At 38.7% G+C, this 25,050-nt stretch overlaps 1 protein-coding gene across 1 annotated transcript in view; it reads right to left on the reverse strand.

The window, feature by feature from the left end:
• Positions 1-24,986, reverse strand: part of Rsf1 (remodeling and spacing factor 1) — a 133,543-nt gene extending 108,557 nt beyond the window's left edge. Inside the window, exon 1 of the mRNA XM_004869669.4 lies at positions 24,510-24,986. Within this exon, the coding sequence (XP_004869726.1) occupies positions 24,510-24,696 (187 nt within the window). The 5' untranslated portion in view covers positions 24,697-24,986. The remainder of the gene's footprint in view (positions 1-24,509) is intronic.
• Positions 24,987-25,050: the final 64 nt, after the last annotated feature.

Consider the following 25,050-nt stretch of genomic DNA (forward strand, 5'->3'; position numbering starts at 1 on the left):
AGGGGATAAGGATATGCAGTGACACTGAATAGTCATTATCTTAACAGTCTCACTTCAAAATTCTCTATCACTTATCTCTTCTTCCCTCCCTACCCCATCTTTAGATATAAATTCTATTAAGATAAGCATCAGATCCATCTCCCTTTTACATCACTGTTACCAGGACAAAACACAGTTCCAATTCATGATAACTATGCAACTATGTAAATAAACCAAAATAGCAATAACAAAATAAAAAAGGGAGAGGGAATTAGTAAAGTGTAAAAAACAAATTCCAGGGTCAGTGGTGCCACTGCCTGCCTCGCAAGAGCAAGGTCCTGAGTTCAATCCCTGGTACTCAAAAAAAAAAAAAAAATTCCATAGAGAGAAGAGTTCCTGCAAGTGTAACTACGTGAACTAGCCAGGCATGGCAGTGCACATCTGTTATGACTGCTGAACCATTACAAATTCAAGGCCAGCCTGGGTAACTTAGTGAGACCCATCTCAAAATAAATAAAACAATGGAACTAATAACTCTATTCAAAAAAGTGATGAGGAAGATGAAATGAAAAAGATGGCAGAGATGGCTGTAGGTTATTTGGTTTACTCTGCAAACAATCAAGTACATGGTTAAACGAAGGGAGTTAATTTTCTGGCTTCCCCCCCCCCACTTTTTCTCCTTTTCTCTACCCTGTAAGGGACAAAATGAGAGGAAGAATGTTTCCATGAACATTTGCAATGAAGTCATACACTTAATTACTTATTTAGCAGATCTCTGTCATCTCATATGTTCCATAATATTTAAAAACTAGAACAGCACACTAAATGATACTTTATGACTGATTACCATGATCTTATGTATTATGAAATCAGTTTGATGTTTCTTTTATAGGTAATCCTATAGAACTATAAATTTACACTAAAAAATTTCATTTTTTTGGTGAAATTTATATTGTCTTTATTCTTCACTAATGTGATCAGGTCATACTTTTCTTTCAATCAACATTCACTTTAGTGCCTGGGATTTAGCTCAGTGGCACCGCGCCTGCCTCGCAACCACAAGGTCCTGAGTTCAATCCCCCGTACTAAAACCAAACCAAAACAAAACAAAACAAAAAACATTCACTAGACAAGCAGAGTACTTAGATGAGTAACATACAATGTCATTCTACAGATTCCTGTAATCTTGTCAAAAAGAAGAATAAAATGGCCTGTTGTAGTTCCTAGCTATTTCAATAAATGACAAAATGTATCTGAAAACACTTCGAAGACCACAAAGCAATATCCAAACAACAGTTATTGTTATTCACCACCAGATGGTGATCATGTCTCATTTAAAGCCATATTCTGACAATTTATTTATGAGTTAGCCAATTAAACAAACCATGGTGTCTGAATAAAATGTTGGTGATTTTAAAGTATGGTTCAAATTGCAATTAATAAAAACAAGTTCTGGGGCCAGGAATTTAGCTCAGTGGTGCTGCCATCTGCCTCGCAAGTGCGAGGTCCTGTGTTCTATGCCCAGTACCAAAAAAAAAGCTCTGCCTTAAGACTTTTTAAAAATTAATTTGTTCATGTGAACATGTGATAACTCTCAAAGTTAAAGAAAAAGATGACAGTACACGTTTCTGGCAATCTTACACTGGTTATTGAACCATTCATGACAACATGAACTACTTGAATTACAGACAGAAAAACTAATCAACACAATGGTGACCCTAAACACTTTAGAAAAGCAAAAACTGTTATGAAAGTACGGAAAAAAACCTCAAAAATATAGCATTATAATAAGGTTACATGTATTTCAAAAGTTATGAAGAGATGAACAAGAGACTTTTTCCACTCCAATGGATCATTTTAAAGCTAATTCTAGGGCAAATATTGCAGTACGTATCATTACATAATACCACAACGCCATTACTACTTCTTTAAAAATAACCATATTTATTACCTTTTGGTATTAACTATGAATAATCTTGTTAAAAACCCTAATGCCATTATTACCACATAAAAATTCCTTAATGTCACAGAATTTCTAGACAAAGCAATTTTTAAACTTTTCAATTAACCACGAAATAAAATTGTATTTTATTGTTGCCTTTGCACCAAATGCTGGCAGCACCTCCCATTTATCCCCTCTGACGACGGCCAATCCTAAGAGCATCCGCTAGCCAGTAACTGACAGAAGCTCCTTAACCTTTCATTTAATCTGAGGTACTACCAACCCTGTCTTTCAGAGCTCAACAGGCTCAGGAACTCAGTCCCTGTTGCCTATAGACAACACATCCTATACTACTCTTATTCTCCTCTGGGGTCATTTCTCCCCTCCTCTACCAGTGTTTCCTGGTAATACTTCACAAATAAACTGCCTACACTCATATTTTTGTCTGCTTCTGGAGGAACCCAACATAAGACAATGTCTTAAGTTTTGAATGAAATCTATGTTTTATGTGAACATAAAAAATTCCGGAAATTATGTCCAAGGAATTCACAGACTTGTAATGCACCAAATCATTCAAAGACACCAATTTAAAGAACCCTTCCAGCCAGGCATAATGGCACACACCTGTAATTCCAGTGCTTCATTAAGAGTTTGAAGCAACAAGACTGCAAGTTTAAGGCCAGCCTGGGCTACCAGAGTAAGATGCTATCTCAAAAACAAACAAACAAACAACTTTCCTCCTGAACTCTTAGCTATGTTTTTAAAAGTGTTCCATGAAAATTAAACAGTTAAGTTGAAAAATTAACATCCTCATTCTTTACTCTTCACTGTTCATGAGGAAACATCATTAACTAAATATTTGGTTCTGATGTGAATAAAATCTAACTAAAAATAAGGGCAACCCACTTTCTGGCCCCCTTCTGTCTCTCTTAGACAGAAGCTATCTTTCTCTCAATAAATTTTCCTACTCTTAACCTCCATTGTTCCTAGAATTTGTTCTTTGATTTTAGAGAACATGCATTCATGTTCTGAATATTTAGCAGGACTTTATGGAAGGCAGAAGTTTAGAGTGATGAACTAGGATATGTGACAGAAGAAATCTCTAAGCTGCAGTGTTTGGATATATACACTGCTTTCTTTACCTGCTTCTAGCAAAATACAAGAAGAGAAATGATTTAAACACTGATATTAAAAAGAAGTAAGTATTTGGAAAACTCTCATCTTGACTATGTCAGGAGTCAAAATTTGTCCCTCTTTATCACCAAAAGTTTCAGCTGCCTGCTTGTTTTCTCTCAGGCTGCTACTTCAGAGTCCTGCCAGTGCCTCCTTCTCTCCATGGAAGCTTGGTTTGCTCCACCTGAATTTCAAAGAATGTCTCACTCCAAGGGCCCAAGTAGATACTAGCCCCATGGACAGAACCATCACAGAGACCCCACTAGGATAAAGCCCAGGACAATTGTGTTGCTGGGGCTACTGTAGTTCCTACTAGGACAGTGCTCAGGGGAGCCACAGGAGTGGGGACATCCCTGAGACCTGAAATGGAGAGCCACCAGCATGCAGCACAGGATGGTGATGGTCACAACATATGAGTTCAATGCATGAGCGCTGAAGAACTCTCTTCACTCTGCAAGGACTGGACACAGGACTGCCTGAGTTTTGTGAGCACAACTGTTGCCCCCAGCATGTCAAGGAGGTGTGTTATCAAGTCATATAAAATTACGGTAGTCCCCTCTTATTTGCAAATTAGTGTTCTGTGGTTTCTATTAACCATGTTCAACTACGGTCTGACAACAATACACACAGAATGTTCCAGAAATAAACATTCATAACATTTTTAAAAACTCTAAGTGAAAATAAAAACAACTGTTGGCTTAAGTGTCTACATTTTGGAGGAAATCAAATATTCTTCGTGGTAGTTTTCTAAAACTACATCCTTTTGAAAAACTGTAAAACATGAAACAAGTGGGCCAGGGATTTAGCTCAGTGGTTTCACCCCCTGCTGCACAAGCGCAAGGACATGAGTTCAATCCCCGGTATCCAAAAAAAACAAAAACAAAAACATGAAACAAGTATTTTCACTTACAAATGACTGTGAATGGATTTCTAAAAGTGTTGTCTCAAACAAGTAACAGTACCAAACTTGTGTACATTTTTTTAAAAAGATGTTATCATATCAATAGTACTATTTAAAAGATCCCCTCCAGCTAACACATACTTCTGCCCTCCCTTTTTGAAACAGTTCTCTATACTCACAACTTCCAGCTTTCACTTTCTCACCTATCTCATTTGCTCTTACCTAACCCACTATAATGACTTCCACTAGTCAAATTAAATAAATTCTTCAGTCTTTGTCTTAACCTCAGTGGCATGTGGCACTGTTGATCATACTTTCCTTCTTGAAACCTGGGCATTCAATGACACTACTTTTCTGATGACTACTCTAGCCTCTTTGTCTCTTAATAGGACTCCTTGGCAAGCCTCTGCCTCTGCCCTGTCCCTAAAAGCTAGTTCTACTTTGGCATTTCATTTCTTTTTGTTCCAAAGTTATCCAGTCTTTTGCTTCAATGTAAGGATACTACTGTCTCACTCTGCTGGTTAACAGTACGTCTAGAAACTAAGAACTTACCAGAGTGACTGATTTCACAAACAAAGGGTTAGTTTTTCTCATGTAACAAGACACTCATAGTAACCAGATGCTAGTTTTGGTTTAATGACTCACCAAATCCATCGTACTGAACTCACTAGAGTGCCCCCAAAAAACATGCTATTTCCAGTCCCAGTTCTTAACATGCTTAGTTCCCTCTACTCTCACCTAGTTCTTCTCGCCCTCAGGGTTCAGGATAGTCATCGCTTAAGAAAAAAACATTTTTTTGAGATAGGGTTCACTATGCAGTTCAGGCTGGCTTTGAATTCACTATGTAGCTCAGGCTGGCCTGAAACTCGTGGTGATCTTCCTACCTCAGCTTCCCTAATGCTGGGATTACAGGCATGTGCCAACATGCCCAGCTAAGAAATCTCTCTTTTATCTCACTGTAGGAGGATAAAGTATCCCTGCTGAATGTCCCAAAATGGTCCTATTTTATCCTTATGCATTATACTGTATCATGAATGCTGTGTTAGATGTATCACACATCAATAGGTTGTGTCTTCAGCACCTAGGACAGTGCCTAGACCAAATGTACTCAATAAAAATTTATTCAAGGAATGGATTTGGTCTCTGAAAAACCTCAAAACACTGTTTTTCATAAACGTGAATCTCTCCTAACCAAAGTAACTGATTGGCGAACAAATGAATAAACAACACATGGTTCTTTCTCTTGCTGGGTGGGGGGGTAGGACAAATTTATAAACACAAAACAAGGAAATGTGTAAAATAAATCCATTGTGATGATGTGCATTTTTGATAATGACCTATGTGCATGCTATCACATAAAAAGTAGCCAACCAGGGGCTAGGGGTGTGGCCTTGGGGTAGAACACTTGCTCAGCATGCACCAAGAGCCTGGATTCAATTCCCAGCACCACCAAAAAAATAAAATCAAAGTGACCACTAGCTTTCATGAAAACTAAACTTTTAGGAAGTTTAGTGAGCTTCCTAAATAATACATGACAAGAGGACAGGCTATGTAAGACAAGCAAAAATCTTAACAGAAGAAACTGACTAAATAAATAGTTCCCTTATTCCTCCTCTCATTACAGTCATACCACGTCTGGTCTTTATTTTTTGTTTGACTTTTCTTTTAGTATAATATCTTTGAAACATCCTTTTCAATGTTAGTGTCTTTTTCTATATTATAATATGGTCATCCAATTATCTGCAGGTGAATGGGCTGTTTTCAGTTTGGGGCTATAATAAAACTATGAACATTTGTATGTAAGTGTGTGTAAATATATTTTTCTTTGTGGATACATAGGTCTGGAGCTGATGAATTATGTGGTATAGGTTTATTAAGTGAAGAAGTTCTCAAACATTTTCCCAAAGCAGGTGCATCACTTAATGTACCCACTATTACTGTATTAAGAGTTCCAATTGTTTCACATCCTCACCAACATGAGGTACTGTCAAGTCACTTTAAAAGAATGTTTTTGACTCTGTCAAGAGTATTCTAGAAATGCCAATGTCATTTGTTGATAACATTATTCATGTCTTCTATATTCTGACTGGTTTTCTGTCTGGCTGCACTATAACTTACAGGGAGAATACTGAAATTACATTTATGATTGTGTATTATGCATATTTCTTCGGCTGTCGTTTTTTCTTGTATATGTTAAAACTCTGCTATTAGTGTCAGAAATATCATAATCTTCCTAGTGACTTAACCTCTTCAGTGATATAAAACATCCCCCTTTAATTCTACTAATATTTATTTTTCTGAAGTCATTTTCTGATATTAGTATAGTGATTCCAGCTTTCTCATAATTAGTTTTGCATGGTATGACATTTTCTATTCTTTTATTTTTATCCTGTATCATTATGTTGAAAGTGGACAGAGTATACTTAGATCCTGCTTTTCTATCCACTGCTCCACTCTTTTATTTAATTGTAATTTTCATGTCACATGTAGATAATGGGGACATATTAAAGCAGGTTTAAACCAAGGGTCAGCCAACTACTGTCCGTAAGGTAAATCTAGCATGTGAAAGTGACATTTGCCTCACATGTTCATTGTAGCACTACTCACAATATTCAAATATGAAAAGCTGGGAGCACTGACATGCACACTTGTAATCTCAGCTACCCAGGAGGCTGAGGCAGGAGGATCACAAGTTCAAGGCCAGCTGGGGCAACACAGCAAGACCTCTTCTCAAAAAAAAAAAAAAAAAAAGATAGGAATTTAAACCTAGCTGTAGCTGTATACTGACAGATAAATGAATAAAGAAAACATTTATATATATATATATATATGTGTATATATATATATATACATATATATAAAGAATAAAATCCTGTCATTTGCAGCAACAAGAACAGAACTGGAATGCATGTTAAGTGAAATAACTCAGGCACAGAAAGACAAATACTACATGCTCTTATGTATATGTCCAAACTCAAAAGTTGATCACAGCCTCAGTCAGGCTTGGTCCCACATCTGTAATCCCAGCTCTATGGGAGGCTAAGGCAGGAGGATCTCAACTTATAGCCCAGCCTGGGCAACTCAGCAAGACCCTGTCTCAAAATAAAAAAGATTTTTAAAGGATTAGTAATGTAGCTCAGTGTAAAGGTCATGGGTCCAATCCCCAGTACTTCCATACACACACAAAAAGTTGATCTTATGGAAGTAGAAAATAGAACCTGGAAAAGAAACAAGGGAGGGCATGCCAGAATTGAATTAAATTGACAAATACCCACCTCCTCACAGAGAACTTGACAAGTGCTTGGTGTGGGGAAAACAACAGAATTGGTGTCAGAATCACTCTGTGGATTGAAGAATAGTTTTTTCTTGTATTCTGATACTACACCACTTAAAAGATACCACCAGAAAACTACAGGTGAGTATGCTTTATGAATATGGACACATAAATCTTCATCAAATTGCCTGCAAACTGAACTCAGCAGCATATGAAAGAGACTGCATACCATGACCAAGTGGGATCTATCAGGATGGAGCCTAGTCACATCATAAAGATCATGAGTTTATTGGCTAGTGCTTTGAGCCATACGATACTAGCCCAACCTCCAGATAGAAAAGAACTAAAGATTAAGCTCATAGGGCCACATCCCTAAAAAATTCTGAAATACTGTAGTGGAGCTTCTTGATTGATGACCACACTGCTGATTTCACAGGCAAGGAAGCTCTACATCGAGGACCTTCCTAGACCTTGCCTTATGTGTCCTGTCATGTGGCTAATCTTAAACTGCACCCTTTATTTTAAAAATAATAATAATTATATAAGGACAGCACCTTGCTGAGTTCTGCTGTGAGTCCTTCCAGTGAATGAGAGAATCTGCATTAGATAAAAGGAAGCGAGATTTGTAACCAGTTGATCACAATACAGATGGCCCAGGGACCGTATTTATTGATGGGGTCTAAAATGATAGTTTTGCTGATGACCACTCCCTTTTGTGGAATATGAAGCAAATTCCAAGTGGTTAAAGATTGAGAATTACGGGCCAGGGATGTAGCTCAGTGGCACCGTGCCTGCCTGGCAAGTGCAAGGTCCTAAGTTCGATCCCCAACCAAAATGCCCAAGATTGAGAATTATACCACACTAAATTTTTAAAGTTTGGATTAATAAGAAATTAATAAAAAGGCAATTCACACCAGGGAAAACTAGATGGTACAAAAACATGGAAATGGTTCAGAAACATGGAGATGTATGTTGCTCACCGTAACAACACAATGACAAACTAATTCATAACCACATTAACAAAAACTTTAAAGTCTGACAATACCAGGTGTTGATTACATGGATAAATGGGAATTCTCATACACAGCTGGCAGTGCATGAGCTGATAAAGCTTCTTTGGAGTGACCAGGTCATACCCAAGATGAGACAATTCCAACCCTTGGCAAAACTGCTGAAATGTTCATTACCACATTGCTCATAACAACAAAAACAAGCCTAATCATTCACTAATTTAAAAAACATAAACTGTGGTGTTTTCGTGTAATGGAATATTATACAACAGTTAAAGTAATTAATACAACAAGTAATAATATAAATATATTTCAAACACTGTTGAGAGGGCAACAAAAAGCAGAGGAATGTGTACAATGTTATAGCCCTGACATTTAAAGATCTGAAGCATGTAAATCCAAACCATGTATTGTTTACAGATATATATATAAGTATATATACAGATATATATGTAAATATATATATATATATATACACACACACACATACACACACACACACACACTCTTAGTATGAAAGCCTTTGAGGGAATAATAAACTCCAAAATCAGGGTAGTATTTGCCTGTGGGAATGGAGGAAAGAGAATCAGAACAGGAGCAGTACACAGAGGGCTTCAAATAAATTTGTAATTTAATGTCTTTTAAAAAAGGAATAAAAACAAAAACAAGAAAACTGAAAGGAATCACATCCTAGAAAATTTGAGAATTCTAGGAATTAAAAGAAATTGTAGGGGCTACCCACTTTCCACTCCCCCTTCTGTCTCTCTTAGACAGAAGCTATCTTTCTCTCAATAAATTTTTCCTACAAAAAAAAGAAAGGAAGGGAGGGAGGGAGGGAAGGAGGAAGGGGAGAGAGGAAGGGGAGAGAGAGAGGGAGAGAGGGAGAGAGGGAGAGAGGGAGAGAGGGAGAGAGAGAGAGAGAGAGAGAAGGAAATTGTAAAAGTCTTTCAGGAAGGAAAAATTGCTCATTTAGAAAAGAACAACAGATTGACAGATTTCTCATCAGTGGATGTTAGAAGATTAAAGAAGTAATAGTCAAAGTTCCGGGGGTAAATTATTTGAAAACTGGAATACTATATTCAATCTAAACCACTAGTCAGAATAGAAGGCAAAATATAATTTGTCCATGCAAGAACTGTTTACTACTTAGCGACCTTGTTTGGATGTAGCATAGCAAAAGAATGAGTCTAAGAGAAAAAATGTGGGAAACAAAAACAGTGGTGAACAAATAAACTACTGAAACATATAGTTTAATTTAAATAATTGTGGAGAAATAATATAAAAGTAAAAAACAATATGGAATTAAAATACCAAATGACAAGTTGGGAGTGGAACTGGGAAGGGGATTTGGGGAGGAGGGGCTGTTAAGATTTCTATACTTGTCCCGAGTTCGATCCCCGGCACAAAAAAAAGAAAAAAAGTGAACATTAAGATTTCTATACTGCTTGACTATATGCTTATTAAAACAACACAATGTGGGCCGGGGATTTAGCTCAGTGGTTCCAGCGCCTGCCTCGAAAGCACAAGTCCCAAGTTCGATCCCTGGTACCAAAACAAAAAAAACAACATAATGTGCTCTAGTATCAACCATAGAGAAAATCTCATAATAAAGTATTAATATCCTTGTAGATTTTTATTACTGACATCATGGATAGTTCTACATTAATAGGTACACACAATTTCTTTACATGATCACATTCCATCTCTCATCAAAACTACCCATCACTTTCATGATAAAGAGCACCTCAGGAACTTCATGAATACCAAACTGGCACTCCAAGAAATTTTAGACAATACCCTAGGAAAAGACAATGAGGATCACAACCCCAGGAAACCCAGCAGAATAAATCCATTGGGTGTGACAAATTAAACGCAAAAGGGGAGAATCCAACAAAAATAAAAAGTCATGACAAGGCTTTTAAAACTTTTGACTTCATCTCCCTAATGAGTGTATAATTCAATCTTATTATTGTACTGATTAGTATTTTTCTGATTCTAGAGTTGCACACCATTCCTTGTGCTATACTGGCTATTTATCATCTTCTTATGTCTACATTTTAATTGGGTTATCTATTAATGAGCTCTAAGAATTCTTTATATATTCTGCTCATAGGTTATATGTATTGTAAATATGGTCTGTTTAAGGACTACTTTTCATTTTGATTTCAAAATGATTTCATTTAAAGTGCTAAATTTTGATGGAATCTCATTTATCAATTTTTTTTCTTTTATACATCATGTTTTTTGTATCCTAGGTAGTTCTTGCCTACTCTGAATTCATAAATATTTTCCCTTATAATTTCTTCTTAAAGTTTCATACTTTTAGGCTTTCTTATTTAGGTTCATAGATCCCTTCAAGTTATTCTCATGTATGGAAAAAAAGGGCTGAGGTTAATTTTTTTATATACGGATACCAGGTGTTCTAGTGCCATTTGCTGAAGACACTATCTCTTCCTCAGCTCTTGAATTGAGTTTATATTCTATAAAATGCTAATGTTAAATAATCTTTCAAAACTCAGTGGACCATATATGTGTGGTTCTATTTCTAGATTCTGTTTTATTCAAATGATCTATATGTCTTTCCTTACACCAACACTGCCTTGAGTACTGTAGCTTTAGAAGAAGTCTTAAAATTGGGTGCTAAATGTCTTCCAACACTACTTTTATTTTTGTTTTTGGCTTTTCTGGGTCCTTTGTATTCCTACATAACTTTTAAATTTCAATATCCAGTTCTTCATTTATAGCAAGTATACACAGACCTGAATTTTTCTATATACCTTGTGTTTTCTAATCCTGCTAAATTCAAGTACAAGTTCTAGGGGCTCCTAGAGATTTCTTAGTATTTTCTCTGTAGATGATCATTTCATCTACATATAAAGATTTTGCTTCTGCCATGCCAATCCTATCCTAGTTGTGTCATTTTACTGCCAGACTATTTTGGTTTAGACCTATGTTTCAAAGTCTAATGGACAGATGAGGAGTAGGCATATATGCCCTTGTTCCCCACTTTAGGGAGAAAGCATTGTATCGTCTCCATTCATAGAAGGAATTTTTGTTGGAAGTATGGAGTACATGTCTTTGATCTGTTGAGAAGGTTCTGTTCTACCTCTAGTCTCCTGATAGCTTTTACCATGAACAGCTGTAGAATTTAGTCCAATATTCTTTCTCCAACTACTGACAGGATCATATGGCTTTCTCCTTTCCTCTGTTAAAATGACTTTTGGGGGTGGATCTTCCAATGCTAAAGCAACACTGCCATCCCTATAATAAAACCACTTTCTACATACTGCCAGATCTGACTTCTAACAGTTTGTTTTGTTAAACAAATTTCTATCTATGTTCATACTTTTTTCTTCTATTATCTTTATCCAGTTTTAGGATTAGCACAATGTTGAGTTCCTAAAATGAGGGGAGAAGTGTTCTTTTTTCTGCCTTAATTGTTTGATATAATTTATCAGTTAAAATGTTTATGAGCCTGCTGTTGTCATATAGGCAGGTTTTCAAGATAGGAATATACTTTCTTTAATAGGTGCTATTCAAATTTTATATTTCCTCCAGAGTTAGTTTCATTAATTTGTCTTCTAAGTTACTTCTTAGAAGTTGTCAAATTTATTTCAAAAAAGATTTTTGTAATATGCTTTCTATATCCTTTTAAATTCTGTAAAATCTGTGGTAATGTCTCCTAGATCTTAATATTGTAATTTAAAAAATTTATAAATGATATTGTGTAACAGGAAGAAAAGGTCTAAAAGAGCAGGGGATTTGGGAGGGGTAGGGGAAGGGAAAAAAGGGAAAGGAAAAAATATGAGAAGAGGAAAAAAATGGAAACAAGGGCTTTGCAAATAGGGAAGGGTGGAGGGGTGAAGGGAGGGCAAGGGAAGGGGGAAAAAAATGAGAACCAAGAGACTCATGTAATGGTACAAGATCCCAATGATGAATGTAACTGTATTTTATACCTAAAATGTACCAATAAAGTTAATGGGGGAAAAAAAAAAAGAAAAAAAAAACACAAAAAAAACTACCCATCACTAAGCCAGGCGTGATGGTGCACACCCGTGATCCCAGCACCTGAGAGGACGAAGCACAAGGGTCACTGTAAGTTCAAGGCCAGCCTGAGCTACACACCGAGACCATCTCAAAAATAAAAAAAAATTTTTTTTTTTTTTTTGTACCAGGGATCGAACTCAGGTCCTTGCACTTGCACAGCAGGCGGCAAAACCACTGAGCTAAACCCCTGGCCAAAAATAAAATATTTTAAAAGGGTTTGGGATGTAGCCCCATACAAAGGCCCTGGGTTCAATACCCACTACTAGAAATAAAAAACTGTATCACCACATAATCCAGGAAAGAAGTTTGTATCTTCCATCTCAGACTTCTAAGGTACTTTATTACAAAACCTAAAATGAGGAAGATATATCTGAATTATCAAGAAAAAAAAAAAGAAAAAAAAAATAGGGCCAGAGATGTAGCTCAGTGGCACAGGGCCTGCCTGGCAAGTTTGAGTCCAAACCTTGTTATCAAAAAAAAAAAAACACTAGTGAAAAAACAAGGAGGGGGCAGGGGCTTCAGTAATGTAGAGCTTCGCAAACAATACTCAAAAGGAAAAGGCAGATTACACACTGCAAAATTTCTAGTAGGTAAGAGACAAAAAAGAGAAATATACAGTATTATCAAAATACTCTTTATTTCTAATTTGAAATGTGTGACACATTCATTCAACCAACATTAAGTATCTATTACATGCCAAATACTATGCTAGAAAAAAAGAGTAAGATGAAATTAATTCCTTATGGGAACTTATTGTCAGTCATTCATATGTTGCCATTAGTTAATGTACTAGTAAAAGGAAAAAAAATATGGGACTGGGGATGTAGCTCAGTAGCACCGCACCTGCCAGGCAACCATAAGGCCAAGTTCAATACTGGGTGCTGGGGGGTGGGGGCACTTCTGGGGTATTTGTAACTCCCCAAATAATTTTCCAACATGGTTTTAAGTTCCTCAACCACAAATAAGACCAGAAATCTTATGCCTATACTTAGGTTGCAGGGCCAAGGATGTGGCTCAGTGGCAGTGCTTTGCCTCCTACACATGACCCCCTGAGTTCAATCTCCAGCACTACAAAAACCAAATACCTGTACTGTATAGTTAGGCTGCAATTTCCTCTATACTCTGGATTATCTCAAACTTCTATGCCTTTTCCCATATTCTTCCCTCCCTGGAATATTTTTCCAATCTGTATTCAACCACTAAAATTTTCCATAGTGACAGCAGTGATGTTATGACTTCCCCTCTACACAGCAGTTACACTGCTGTATTGCTTAACCAGACTCTTGCAAATGTTATCATACAAACATGATACAAATATATGTGTCCACAAGAGACGCACTTTAGAAGCAATGACACAAGGAGACTAAAAGGACGGAAAATGATGCAAAGTAGTAACCAAAAGCCAGCTGGAATATCTATACTAATATAAGACAAAACAGACATTAAGACAAAATTTCACGAGAAGTATCAGGACAAACAGGTGAAAACAGACATTCCATATTAACAATCACTGATACCAAGACCTCAAACTCCAGAGATTTTGATTTTAATAGAGTGTCTTACGGCCCAAGCACCAATATTTTTCAAATGCATTTGGATGATTCTACTGTGTGAGCAGATATACTTAGTTAAACTGCATGATTATAGTAAGGGTTGACAACCACTGAATTAGAAAGGAAAATAAGACCATTTCTTTAGTGAGGCTAAATGGAAGTCATAAGAGGAAGAAAACACTTTTTTTGTTGTTGTTTCATGTTTCTGTTTTTTAGGATAGGGTCTTCACTATGCAGTTCAGGATGGTCTTGAACTCACTATGTAGCCCAGGCTGGCCTCGAACTCACAGGGATCCTGCAGCCTCAGCCTCCTGAGTCCTGGGATTACAAGCATGCACTACCACACCACCCAGCCTAGGAAAACACTTTTGATAACACTCTAACAAAAATTTTACAGCTACCAGAAACAGAATCTTTTTTCAAAAAGATTCAGGCAGAAAACTATTTCCAAGTGTGAGGAATGTGTGTCCTGAGGCAGGAGGAATGCAAGTTTGAACCCAGACTGTGCAACATAACAATTTAGGGAGATTCTGTCCCCAAAAATAATAAAAGGGCTAGGGCTCTAGCTCAGTGTGAAGGGTCCAGATTCCATCCCCAGTATCACCAAAAAAAGAGAGAGAAGGAGAGAGAGAGGGAGAAAAGATGAAAACCAAATAAAGACTTATGTTCAAGGAATTCACCGTACCTATGAACTTGAATTTCTTGAGTTTCAAGATCCCATTCAAATATTATAACTTTTTAAAGATAATGCTAATATTAATACAATTGGAAATTTTAACAATAAAAAAGATAAATGGGTAGAAAAATAATCAGAAGCTGAGGGCAGAAGGTCTAGCTCAATGGTAGAGCACTAGCATGCATGAGGCCCTAGGTTCAATCCCCAGTGCTGCACAAAAATAAAGATGGGGATGGAATAATGAAGGATGAAAGGGGAAGTTAAAATATGGGAGGGCCAGGGATTTAGCTCAGTGGCCCCATGTCTGCCTCGCAAGCACAAGGTCCTGAGTTAGATTTCTGGTACCAAAAAAAAAATGGAAGAGTAGGAAAGAAAAGTGGTAAGATATAGTTACCTGGTGAATCAAACCAAGTGAAGAGTAGAAGAGAATACAATGAAAAGGCTATCAAGGTAGCGTTCACAATAGTCAAAATATGGAAACCCAGGCACTACGGCACATGCAATCACATCTACTGGGGAGACTGAGACAAAAGTATCCTAAGTTTGAGGTCAGACTGAGCAACTTAGTAAAAGACTGTTTCAAAATATAAAGACTGTGGACCAGGGATTTAGCTCAGTGGTTCCGCCACCTGCCTGCCTCAAAAGCGGAAGGACTTGAGTTCGATCCCCAGTACCAATAAATAAATAAATAAAAGGACTGTGAATGTATCTTGGTGTGAGGCCCTGGGTTCAATTCCAAGTACTACTACACACACAAAAACAAACAAACAGAAAGACTATGAATATGAAGGCAAAAATAAAGGACAAATCAGTAACTATACTCAACACTTCTATTTTTAAAAATTCTTAGTGGGCTGGGGATTTAGCTCAGTGGTTCTGCCACCTCCCTGCCTCAAAAGTGGAAGGACCCAAGTTTGATCCCCGGTACCAAAAAAAAATAAAAAAATGAAAAACTCTTAGAATCTAGAATGTTATAGAATGTCTGCCTAAATGTCAGCCTAAATTACTAATATAGACAACTCCTTTAAAGGTTCTAATAAAAACCAAGTACGGTGGCACACACCTGTAATCCCAGCACTCTGAGAGGCTGACGCAGGAATATCACAAATTCCAGCTCAGCCTGGGCAATTTAGCAAGACCTTGTCTCAAAATTTTAAAAACAAATTTTAATAAATAAGGGCCAGTGATGTAGCTCATAGCTCAGTTCGAAGGCCCTGGATTCAATCCCTAGTACTAACACACACACACACACACACACACTTCTAGTAAAGTAGCACTTGGCAAGGGTGTGTTATGAGAATATAAATGAGGGAATCTAAATTAAACTCCATTATATTTTTGATTAGTCAAAGTTTTTCAATGTGTTACAATCTTGCTATATATCCCAAACTCCAAACACCAAAAGTAAGTAACAAATTGAAACAGCCTATTTTATTTTCTATAAGGCTTTTTAACATTTAAACACTGAAGGGCCTGGGATTTAGCTCAATGGCACCATGCCTGCCTCACAAGCGCAAGGTCCTGAGTTCAATCCCTGATACCTGAAGAAAAAAAAATTCCTGAAACTATCTAGCATACCAAATGCCAAAGCTTCATAACCAACATCTTCACTTTCCCAGTAAAACATAGTCACAGATAATCAAAGCATTTAATCCTGCAGACTATTAAATTATTGTCTATCTAGTACGTTCTCATCCACCTTCTGTCCACTAACAACCTAAGTAAATTTTTTTAAGTTCTATTTTCATTAAATATATCCTTTCCTCTCTGAGAGAATGTCATCACCATTCATCCAACCTATCTTCACCATTATCTATCTGGCAGCCATACCTCCCAATCAACTTTAAATCAGACCACTTGGATGAGACTGAAGCTAGTGTAACAGCAATGCAATAACTTTACCTTTCTGTCAATTACATACTAGGTATGTTGCTTGGCCCCCATACAGCACGGCCATATGACAATTATGGAGAACTAACTCAAGGCTACCTTTGGGGGGGGGGTGTTATTGTTTATTTGTTTGTTTTTTCAGGCAGGGTCTCACTGTTCAGGCCAATCTTGTACTCACTATGGAACCCAGGCTGGCCTGAAGCTCAAAGTGATTCTCCTGCCTCAGCCTCCTGAATGCTGGGATTACAGGTATACACCATCAAGCCCAGCACAAGGTTACCTTTGAATGAAAGAAATTAGTTCACTGTAGTATCATCCTGTTAACAGAAAAGTCTAAAAGCTAATCACCTAATCTAAGAGTGTTAAAAAAAAAGAGGTGCTGTGTAAAATTAGATCAATATTAAGGAAACTGCTGTTAATATTTTCATTCACAGAACACTTAGTTTTCATTCAGACATTTAATTTGTGTTATACTGATTCCAAATGTGTTCTCAAACACAAAGATAATCATCTGAGTTCTTTTTCATATACTGGATTAGAGATTGGCAATTTTTTTTCTGGAAAGCCCATACAGTGAATGTTTCATGTTCTGCAGGCTGTATGCTCTCCCTGACAATTACTCAACTCTGCCGCTGTAGTGTGAAGACAGCCAAGGAGGACAATATGTAAATAAATGAAAATGGCTGTGTAGCAATAAAACTTTACTCATAAAAATAGGTGACAGGGCTGGGGATTTAGCTCAGTGGTTCCAGCGCCTGCCTCGCAACTGCAAGGTCCCAAGTTCGATCTCCGGTGCCAGAAAAAAACAAAAACAAAAACAGGTGACAGACCAGATTTGGCCTATAGGCTATAGTTTGCCCACCCCTGTACTAAACTATCACAGACTAGTCTTTAATTTTCAATTGCATGTATTTATTTTAATTACAATGTTACATCTAATAAAACAGGATATGACAGCTGCTTGATTCAAGTGGTAGTACTAAGCAATATGAATATTACTTCCAATTATCAATGGAAAAATGTCATTCCCACGTGCTTAGCAAATGCTTCAATGTAAATGCTTACTTTATGTAAGATTTAATTCTAAAAATGAAGTTTTAGCAGAACATGGTCCTATAATAAACTGGAAAAACCTATTCATTTAATTAACATTTATTAAGCCCTGGCTATTACCAATTGGTCACCAGAGATAAAATGATAAATAAGAGGGCCCGGGATTTAGCTCAGTGGTTCCGGCACCTGCCTCGCAAGTGCAAGGTACCGAGTTCGATCTCCAGTACCAAAAAAATAAATAAATAAATAAATAAATAAGACTACCTCTGTCAAGGATCTTACTAACTCCTGGGCTGGAATATTAAGTGCAAAGTGTTACGAGTACCATGACAAAAACTATGCAAGGTATATTTAAAGAGATGAAAGTGGTTCGTTTAACCTGAGAGACAGGAAACAAGAAATTTTTCACAGAAGACTTGGTCCTTAAGAAGCAGACTAATGGGTAAGCAAACATTGGGCATGCAGACAGGAAGACAGAGAGGGGATATGCAACTCAGAGCGTGAGGAAAAAGAATAAAGACGTGAAACAACCTTTCACACCTTCAGAGATTTACCTGCAAGCAGTTCAGCATGATTAAAACAGTAGCAATGACAAGAGAAGTGAGGCTTAATATAAAAGGAGACAAAGAAAATAGATTCAGTAAGTCTTGATGACAAAGAGAAAGTATGTCAGAAGTTATGTCTAGAATGGCTTCTTAGTTTCTAATCTAGCTGATTTGGATAGATGATGGGTAATATTCATTTTAAGAGGAAATTCAGGATTACAAGTAAATAAAGGCAGGAACACCAATTTTCTGTTATAAAGTCTCTTCAGAAAACTTTTAATAATTTTTTGGTAATCAACAAGGAAATACATAACTAATACAGAAGATGAAATGTGAAAAAACAAGAGAAATGAAAGGGGGAAAATTATAGTCCTACTTTTCAGAAATGACAAAGGTACGAATACCAAAAAAAGGCTTGGAATCTTTAATACAGACTCAACCTCTCCTATAAATGATTTCTTGAATTTTTTGCTTATTTGAGCATACATACACCATACTGTACACTTCATTTTGCTATTCAGGCAAACTCTATGCAAGTATTCAAGACTAATGCCTGTTCTGTCTGCTTGGAGCTACCTGTCAAGTTTTCCCCTCACTTTCTTTTCTTACCATCAATTTGGTGCAATTTCCACTTGGTGTACTCTTCTTAAACTTAAAAGTCACCCTGATTTGGGGCAAGTATTTCCTAATCATAATTTTTTTTTTTTGGTACCAGGGGTCGAACTCAGGTCCTTGTGCTTGCGGAGCAGGCAGCAAAACCACTGAGCTAATTCCCCGGCTCCTAATCATAATTTTAAGTTATTGTCTAGCATGAGCAAGGCTCTAGGTTCTATCCCTAGCACTGTAAAATAAACAAATAGCATAATGGCACAAATTATGGGAAAATGTACTCTCAGAATTCCTAATACAACTTATTTTGGGAGAAACCAAACTCATATGGTAAGTGTGATGGCTAATCTTGACAGTCAACTTGATTGACTTGAGAGACATGTAAGATTTCACTAAAGCACATCTGTGGCTATACGTGGGTGGGTCATGGGGGCATGACTTAGGGCTGTACCTGCTCCCTAACCCCTTCCCTATGACTCGTTTCCTTGCCTCTCTGCCTCTGGCAGCCATGAGGTGAAGAGCCCTCCCCCACCATCCCCAAGCCATGTTTCTGCCCTGGAGTACCCATCAGACCCTCCGAAACTATGAGCCAAAATAAACCCTTCTTCCTCCAAGTTGTGTATGTCGGGGTTTTTTGACCCAGCAATGGAAGATGACCAATACAGTAAGTATTTTTAAATCAGTATTAACAAAATAAAAATAGAGCCAGGCATGGTGCCACAAACCTGTAACCCTAGCACTTAGGAGGCTGAGGCAGGAGGACTGCTTCAAGTTCAAGGCCAGCCTGGGCTACATAGTGAGACCCTGCCTTAAAAAACAAAATGTATATACATACATAAAATGAGTGGTAGAAAAGGGTATGAAGTTCAGAGCAAAACTTGAAAGCAAAAAGTACTATAAAATCTGTTAAATTATTACTTAAAAAATAGGATGAGAAAAAAAACAGGATGAGATCAGTTTGCCAATTGCAATCCATAAAAGGAAACACACACACACACACACACACACACACACACACACGATAAAGAACTGATATCATAACTCAACTGGTAGTCACACATCCTTTAGACTAAATAAAACAATATTTGAAGGTATTACCAATTTACTATTGTTTAAGTCACCTTTCTCTATTATTTAAGTTTAATTACTTAGTGACTTATCAAAACAACAACAAAAAACAAAACACAATTTTTAAATTTCAATGTCTCCTCATCCTTTACATATCAGTACAAACCTCATACACAACATCCCAGAGCTAGCACTACTTCAGTTATGGCACACAGCAAGTGAACACGCTTTAAATGGAAAAAGCAACTCTACCAAATGGCTAAAGGGTACAATTTTGGACTGGATCAGGAAATGAAAGTAGAATTCATTCTGGTTAAGGCATCTAAGTATCTGAAAGCAGTGTTAATTGCAGAAGAATGATCAAAAAATTTTAAAACTTAGCTAACATAAATCTTAACTTACTTACAAATATCATAAATACAAACCCGAACAAACTATAAATCACAGCCTGCCGATACATATTATACAGTGCACATTATACTTGTCTACGTAACACTTTTAAAAATCTTATTGCTTCATAGTCTATCTTTACTGTTGAACTATAAGCATCAAAGGACAAAGACCTTACTCGCGTTGCTTATTGTACCCCAAGAGTAGAAGCAGACCTCGCACATATCAGGTAATCAATTAACATTTGTTGAAAGAAGTAATTTTTTGAGGGCCGGGGATTTAGCTCAGTGGTTTCGCCGCCTGCTGCGCAAGTGGAAGGACCCAAGTTCAATCCCTGGTACCAAAAAAACAACAACAAAAAATAATAATAATAATTAAAGGGCTAGAGATATATCTCAGTAGTAGAGCATTTGCTTAACATGCATAAAGCCCTGGGTTCAATCCCTAGTACCAAAAAAGAGGGAGGGAAGGAGAAACAAGCAAACAATGTATCTTCCTCTTGAAAAAGAATATCCTCCAGAAAATGTTACACACACACACAAAAAAAGTTGTTTAATGGAAAAAAAAAAAAAAGAATATCCTCCAAGGAAAAAGAAAGATACTTAGGAACCTTGAGTGTCAGCAATCTCACAAAGTCAATGTCCACTTTTATTTTTAACCATCCCCATAATTATCTACCTCCAGTCTGCAGGAAGTGAGACTCCATACAGAGAACAGAACTGGGAAGATTAAAGTAGAATGCAGGGAAAGGAGGATGAAAACACCTTCATTTAGAATGCACTTTTTCTCTTTTAACATCAACTGTAAATAAAAATTTCTTGGTGATAATTTAGTATTTTGGTAGAATTTTTGAGTAACAGTCTGAATAATGCCAATAGCGGTATACACCTGAAATCTATTTCTGTGCCTTGGTTTTCTTCTTTGCAAAATAAAGACACAACAGTCCTTTCTTTCTAACTCCATAACTCAATGATAGTCTCTAGAGCACAGATTCCCAAACTTTCTAGATTCACAACACTCTCAGTCTCAGTACTTTTCTCACAGTAGCCCTAGGCCAAGAACTGCGGAGTAATCTTTCTACTTATTCAGTAGTTGTTAGCCACTGGGAAAAAAAATCTACCTAAATTGAAAAAAACCTATACTTTTATTTCACTCTTAAGTAACTATTTCTTTTGGAACATTCCTGTTAGACACTGAACAATTTCTCAACCCTTGGAATTAGAGTGCACACTGTTGTTCTATTTTCTGATACAGGCTGACCGTCATGATTTGGGGATGGGGCATTTTAAGCTGAAGCCACAATATCAAATTCAAGCTTTCAAACAAATTTTGAAGAGAAAGATAACCTAGTACTTATAAAAGGATAAATCATAATTACATCCTTCTAAAGGATGTCTTAATTTGCCAAAAAAATTTATAAACTAGGATTTTAAAAACGGCACTAGAACTGCCTTAAAATTAAATTTATAGAGCAAAACTCATTTGACTGTTTCAAAAGATTTTTTCCATAAGTATAACTCAGTATCTACTTGTGCTCACAACACACTAAAAATTTAACATTTTAATTCCAAATACACTCTGGTCATTTATCTGAAAAAAATCTTTAATGAAATCTGTAATACAAGAACATTTGTAAGTGCTTAGTTTATGAAAGGATTTCTGAAGCATTATTTCATTTGATCTTCAGCTATTATCACTACTAAAAAAACCCTGAGGTCCATATAAATTAAATGATTTGCCCTACAATCTACACAGTAACTGCTTAACACCAAAATCATGGTCCCTCCCACCACCCTTGATTTTTTTTGAGACAGGGTCTCCTGTAGTTCAGTCTGGCCTTGAGCTCACTGTGTAGCCCAGGCTGGCCTCAAATTCAGTGATCCTCCCGCCTCAGCCTCCAGAATACTGGGATTACAGACATGCCCCACTAGGCCCAGTTTAAACAACCATGTCTTTTAAAAACCTCTAGCACATCACAACTCCTTTCGAAAAAGACTCAGTTCAAGTCTTCTTGGGTAAACTGGCATTGTTTTAACAACTATTCCACATAGGCTGCCCATCATCAAAGTTCAGAAAAAAATCTTTTCCCTATACAGTAAAGGCACTCCACATGCATTTGCCAGGTGTCTTGGCCTGTGTAACATTAATTAATAATTATTCTTAGATCCTCTTATGACGGGAGCTATTATTATCGATCCCTTAGCAACTATACCCAACAGTAACTCAGGGGCTAAACAAAATGATTCCTCTTATCCCATCTGTACTCAGCTAGTGGCCCAACGTACAATGCTACAAGTATCAAATTGACTCCAATATTTTTTCTTCTTCTGATATTGATACAAGCTAAATGCACTGGTTAAAATACTTAAGAGGAATTGAAAGGTAAGCAATCTTGTACGCTACCCAAAATACAATGCCATCCCAAAAAGCCTATGCCTCTTAACCTAGTTCAAGTAGACTCCAAAAACAATTTACAAGCAATCCATTCTCTAAATTCCTACATTTTTCCAATTTTAGTAAATGTGCAGCCAAAGCAAGCACATTCCTACATTTTTCTGACAGATATATTATTTCCCAAGGCATCTAAAAACAATTTACTAAAGAATCCTGCTTCTCAATGACTTTTCTTATGTAAATACAATTTGATAATTAAACTATATTGGGAGGTTAATTTTTAAAGTTCTGCAGAAAGTCTGCTAGGAGATAATCACTCCCACATTTTATACTACGTTAAAATTCAACCTTTTATAAGCCATAATTTGTTAAAGATAGAGAAGAGATATAGACCTGGGTATAACTGCTGTATCAATGCGAGTATTTGGTGGCGAAAACATCATTCATCCTGGGGCCAGGAATTTAGCTCAGTGGTTCCACCGCCTGCCTCGCAAGCACAAGGACCCAAGATCGATCCCAGTACACACATACACACACACACACACACACACACACACAAATCATTCATACTCTCTACAAGCAATATTTTGAATAACTTCACACTTGGGCCCTCCCTACCATGTAAATAAATATATATTGTTAGCAGAAACTTCTTCGTTGCCACAGAGAATAGAAGAGCGACTCTGCTGTCTTGGAAAGGAAACAACTATCTATCCTGTACAATACCCAATCCACTCTGGCCATCTAATACAGACTCGAAGAAAAAAAAAAAAAAAGACCTATTTGGAAAACGTTTCTTCTCCAGCCAAGAGCTGTTCCCAGATAAAGGCAATGCTCAGAGTACAACAAATAAGCCTTCTTTGAGAGAAGAAATGTGCCAGAAAAGGAGAGGCATGGATCAAGAATAAATGGGGGTGAGTGTTAGCAATCAGTGTGAGGGCTGGAGGCAGCAAGCGCAACGCTGAGATGCTCCAGCAAAAGAACCACCAGCAGCAGCAGGAAGTTTCAATGGGGCCGGGCAGAGCATGCGCCCTGCACCCGCGCGGTGGCCTTATGTGGAAGGAGCACCACTTGCGAACACCAATAATAGACCAGAGGCACCAGAGAGAGAAACATGAGCAACAAGCACCTTCTTCAACTGTTTCCCCCCCGCCGTCAAAGCCCCTCCTCCAGCCTACAGACTAACCACTCCACCCAACCCTGCAAATGGGAAGGCGACTTCTTCCCCTAAGCCTTGCTGCCGAGATGAAGGGGGAAGGGTTTGGAAAAGTGGGGAGATGCTTTTCTATTATTTAGGGGGAGGTGGGGAGAGGAAGGAGGAAAACTATGGAGGAGGAGAAATTAACCCTTTCCTCCCCAAAGTGGAGAAGCTGAACGGACTTCCCTACGCAAGAATGGAGAACCCCCTCCCCTGCCTCAAGAACAGACCTCCCTACTCCAAGAAAGGAGTTTGGGGGGTTAAACCAGTCCTGGAGGGGAAGGAAAGAGAGATGAGCCTACTCTCGGGGGAGTTCCCACCAGAGGGAGGGAGAGTCTGGTGTCCGCCGGCCTCCGCCCACTCAGGTAGAAGGAGATAAGGGGGCGCCCCAGAAGATGGGCCCCCGAGATGGTCGGGAGGCTTGGTGGGAAGAGGGGAGAGGGAAAAAAGCCCAAGGCTGGCCGGAACCTGCGCTCCCCTTCCTCCGCCACCTAGAGGGAGAAGGGGTGGGGGACTAGCCCGGACGAGCGAAGACATCTCAGGGGCCGCCGGCCAGCACAATGACCCTTCCCCGCCCCCAGCCCACACCTACCCGCGACGCTCCCACCTCCGCTCCCCGCCGGGCATGGTGGCTCCAGGGGGCCTCGCCCCGCCTCTCCGCTGCCCAGGACTCCGTGCAGAAGACGGGCCCGGCGGAGCAGCGCCGCGGGGGGAGGACGAAGCCGCCAAGGCCCAGGATGTCGCTGAGAGCGGAGAGAAGAGCGCGCCAGGGCGGCTTCCCGCCGGGCGTTCGGGCCCCTCGCTTACCTTCTCCGTGGCCGACGTCCGGCGGTGGCGCTTGCAGCACCCGCTCCAGCTCGGGGAACGGCAACTCGGGCAGGTCTAGCAGCGGCCCGTAGCGCTCCAGGAAGGAGCAGACTACGGCGAAGTTGGGGCACGAACCTGGGCAGCCCGGAGGAGCCATCGCCGCCGCCGCTGCCGCCGCCGTCGCCATTTTGAACTGGAGGATGGAGGAGGAGGCGGCGATGGGGGGGAGGGAGGAGTTGGGGTGCTGAGGATGGCAGGGCAGCCTTCCGACGACAGGAGGCGCTCTCGAGTGGGCTCCCCTGCGGATCCCCGCGTCTCTAGGTCCGCGCCGCGATCCCACAATACCACGGCGGCGCGGAGCAGTCGAGAACTGAGCCAGACGGGGGACAGAGAGGCGCTCTGTGCCTTTCACTTTCCGTCCTCTTTCCGCCCCCTTTCCTCCCCCTACTCCCCTCCCACTTCGGTTTGCCACTGCCTCGTGTGACAGGGGGAACGAAAACAAGGGAAGCGGGGCGGGGAGGCGGGCTGCAGGGCGGGGGCG

The sequence above is a fragment of the Heterocephalus glaber genome, unplaced genomic scaffold, assembly GCF_053883595.1.
Source record: "Heterocephalus glaber isolate CG9 unplaced genomic scaffold, H.glaber_assembly_v1.0 deba00001428, whole genome shotgun sequence".
Taxonomy (NCBI): Eukaryota; Metazoa; Chordata; class Mammalia; order Rodentia; family Bathyergidae; genus Heterocephalus; species Heterocephalus glaber.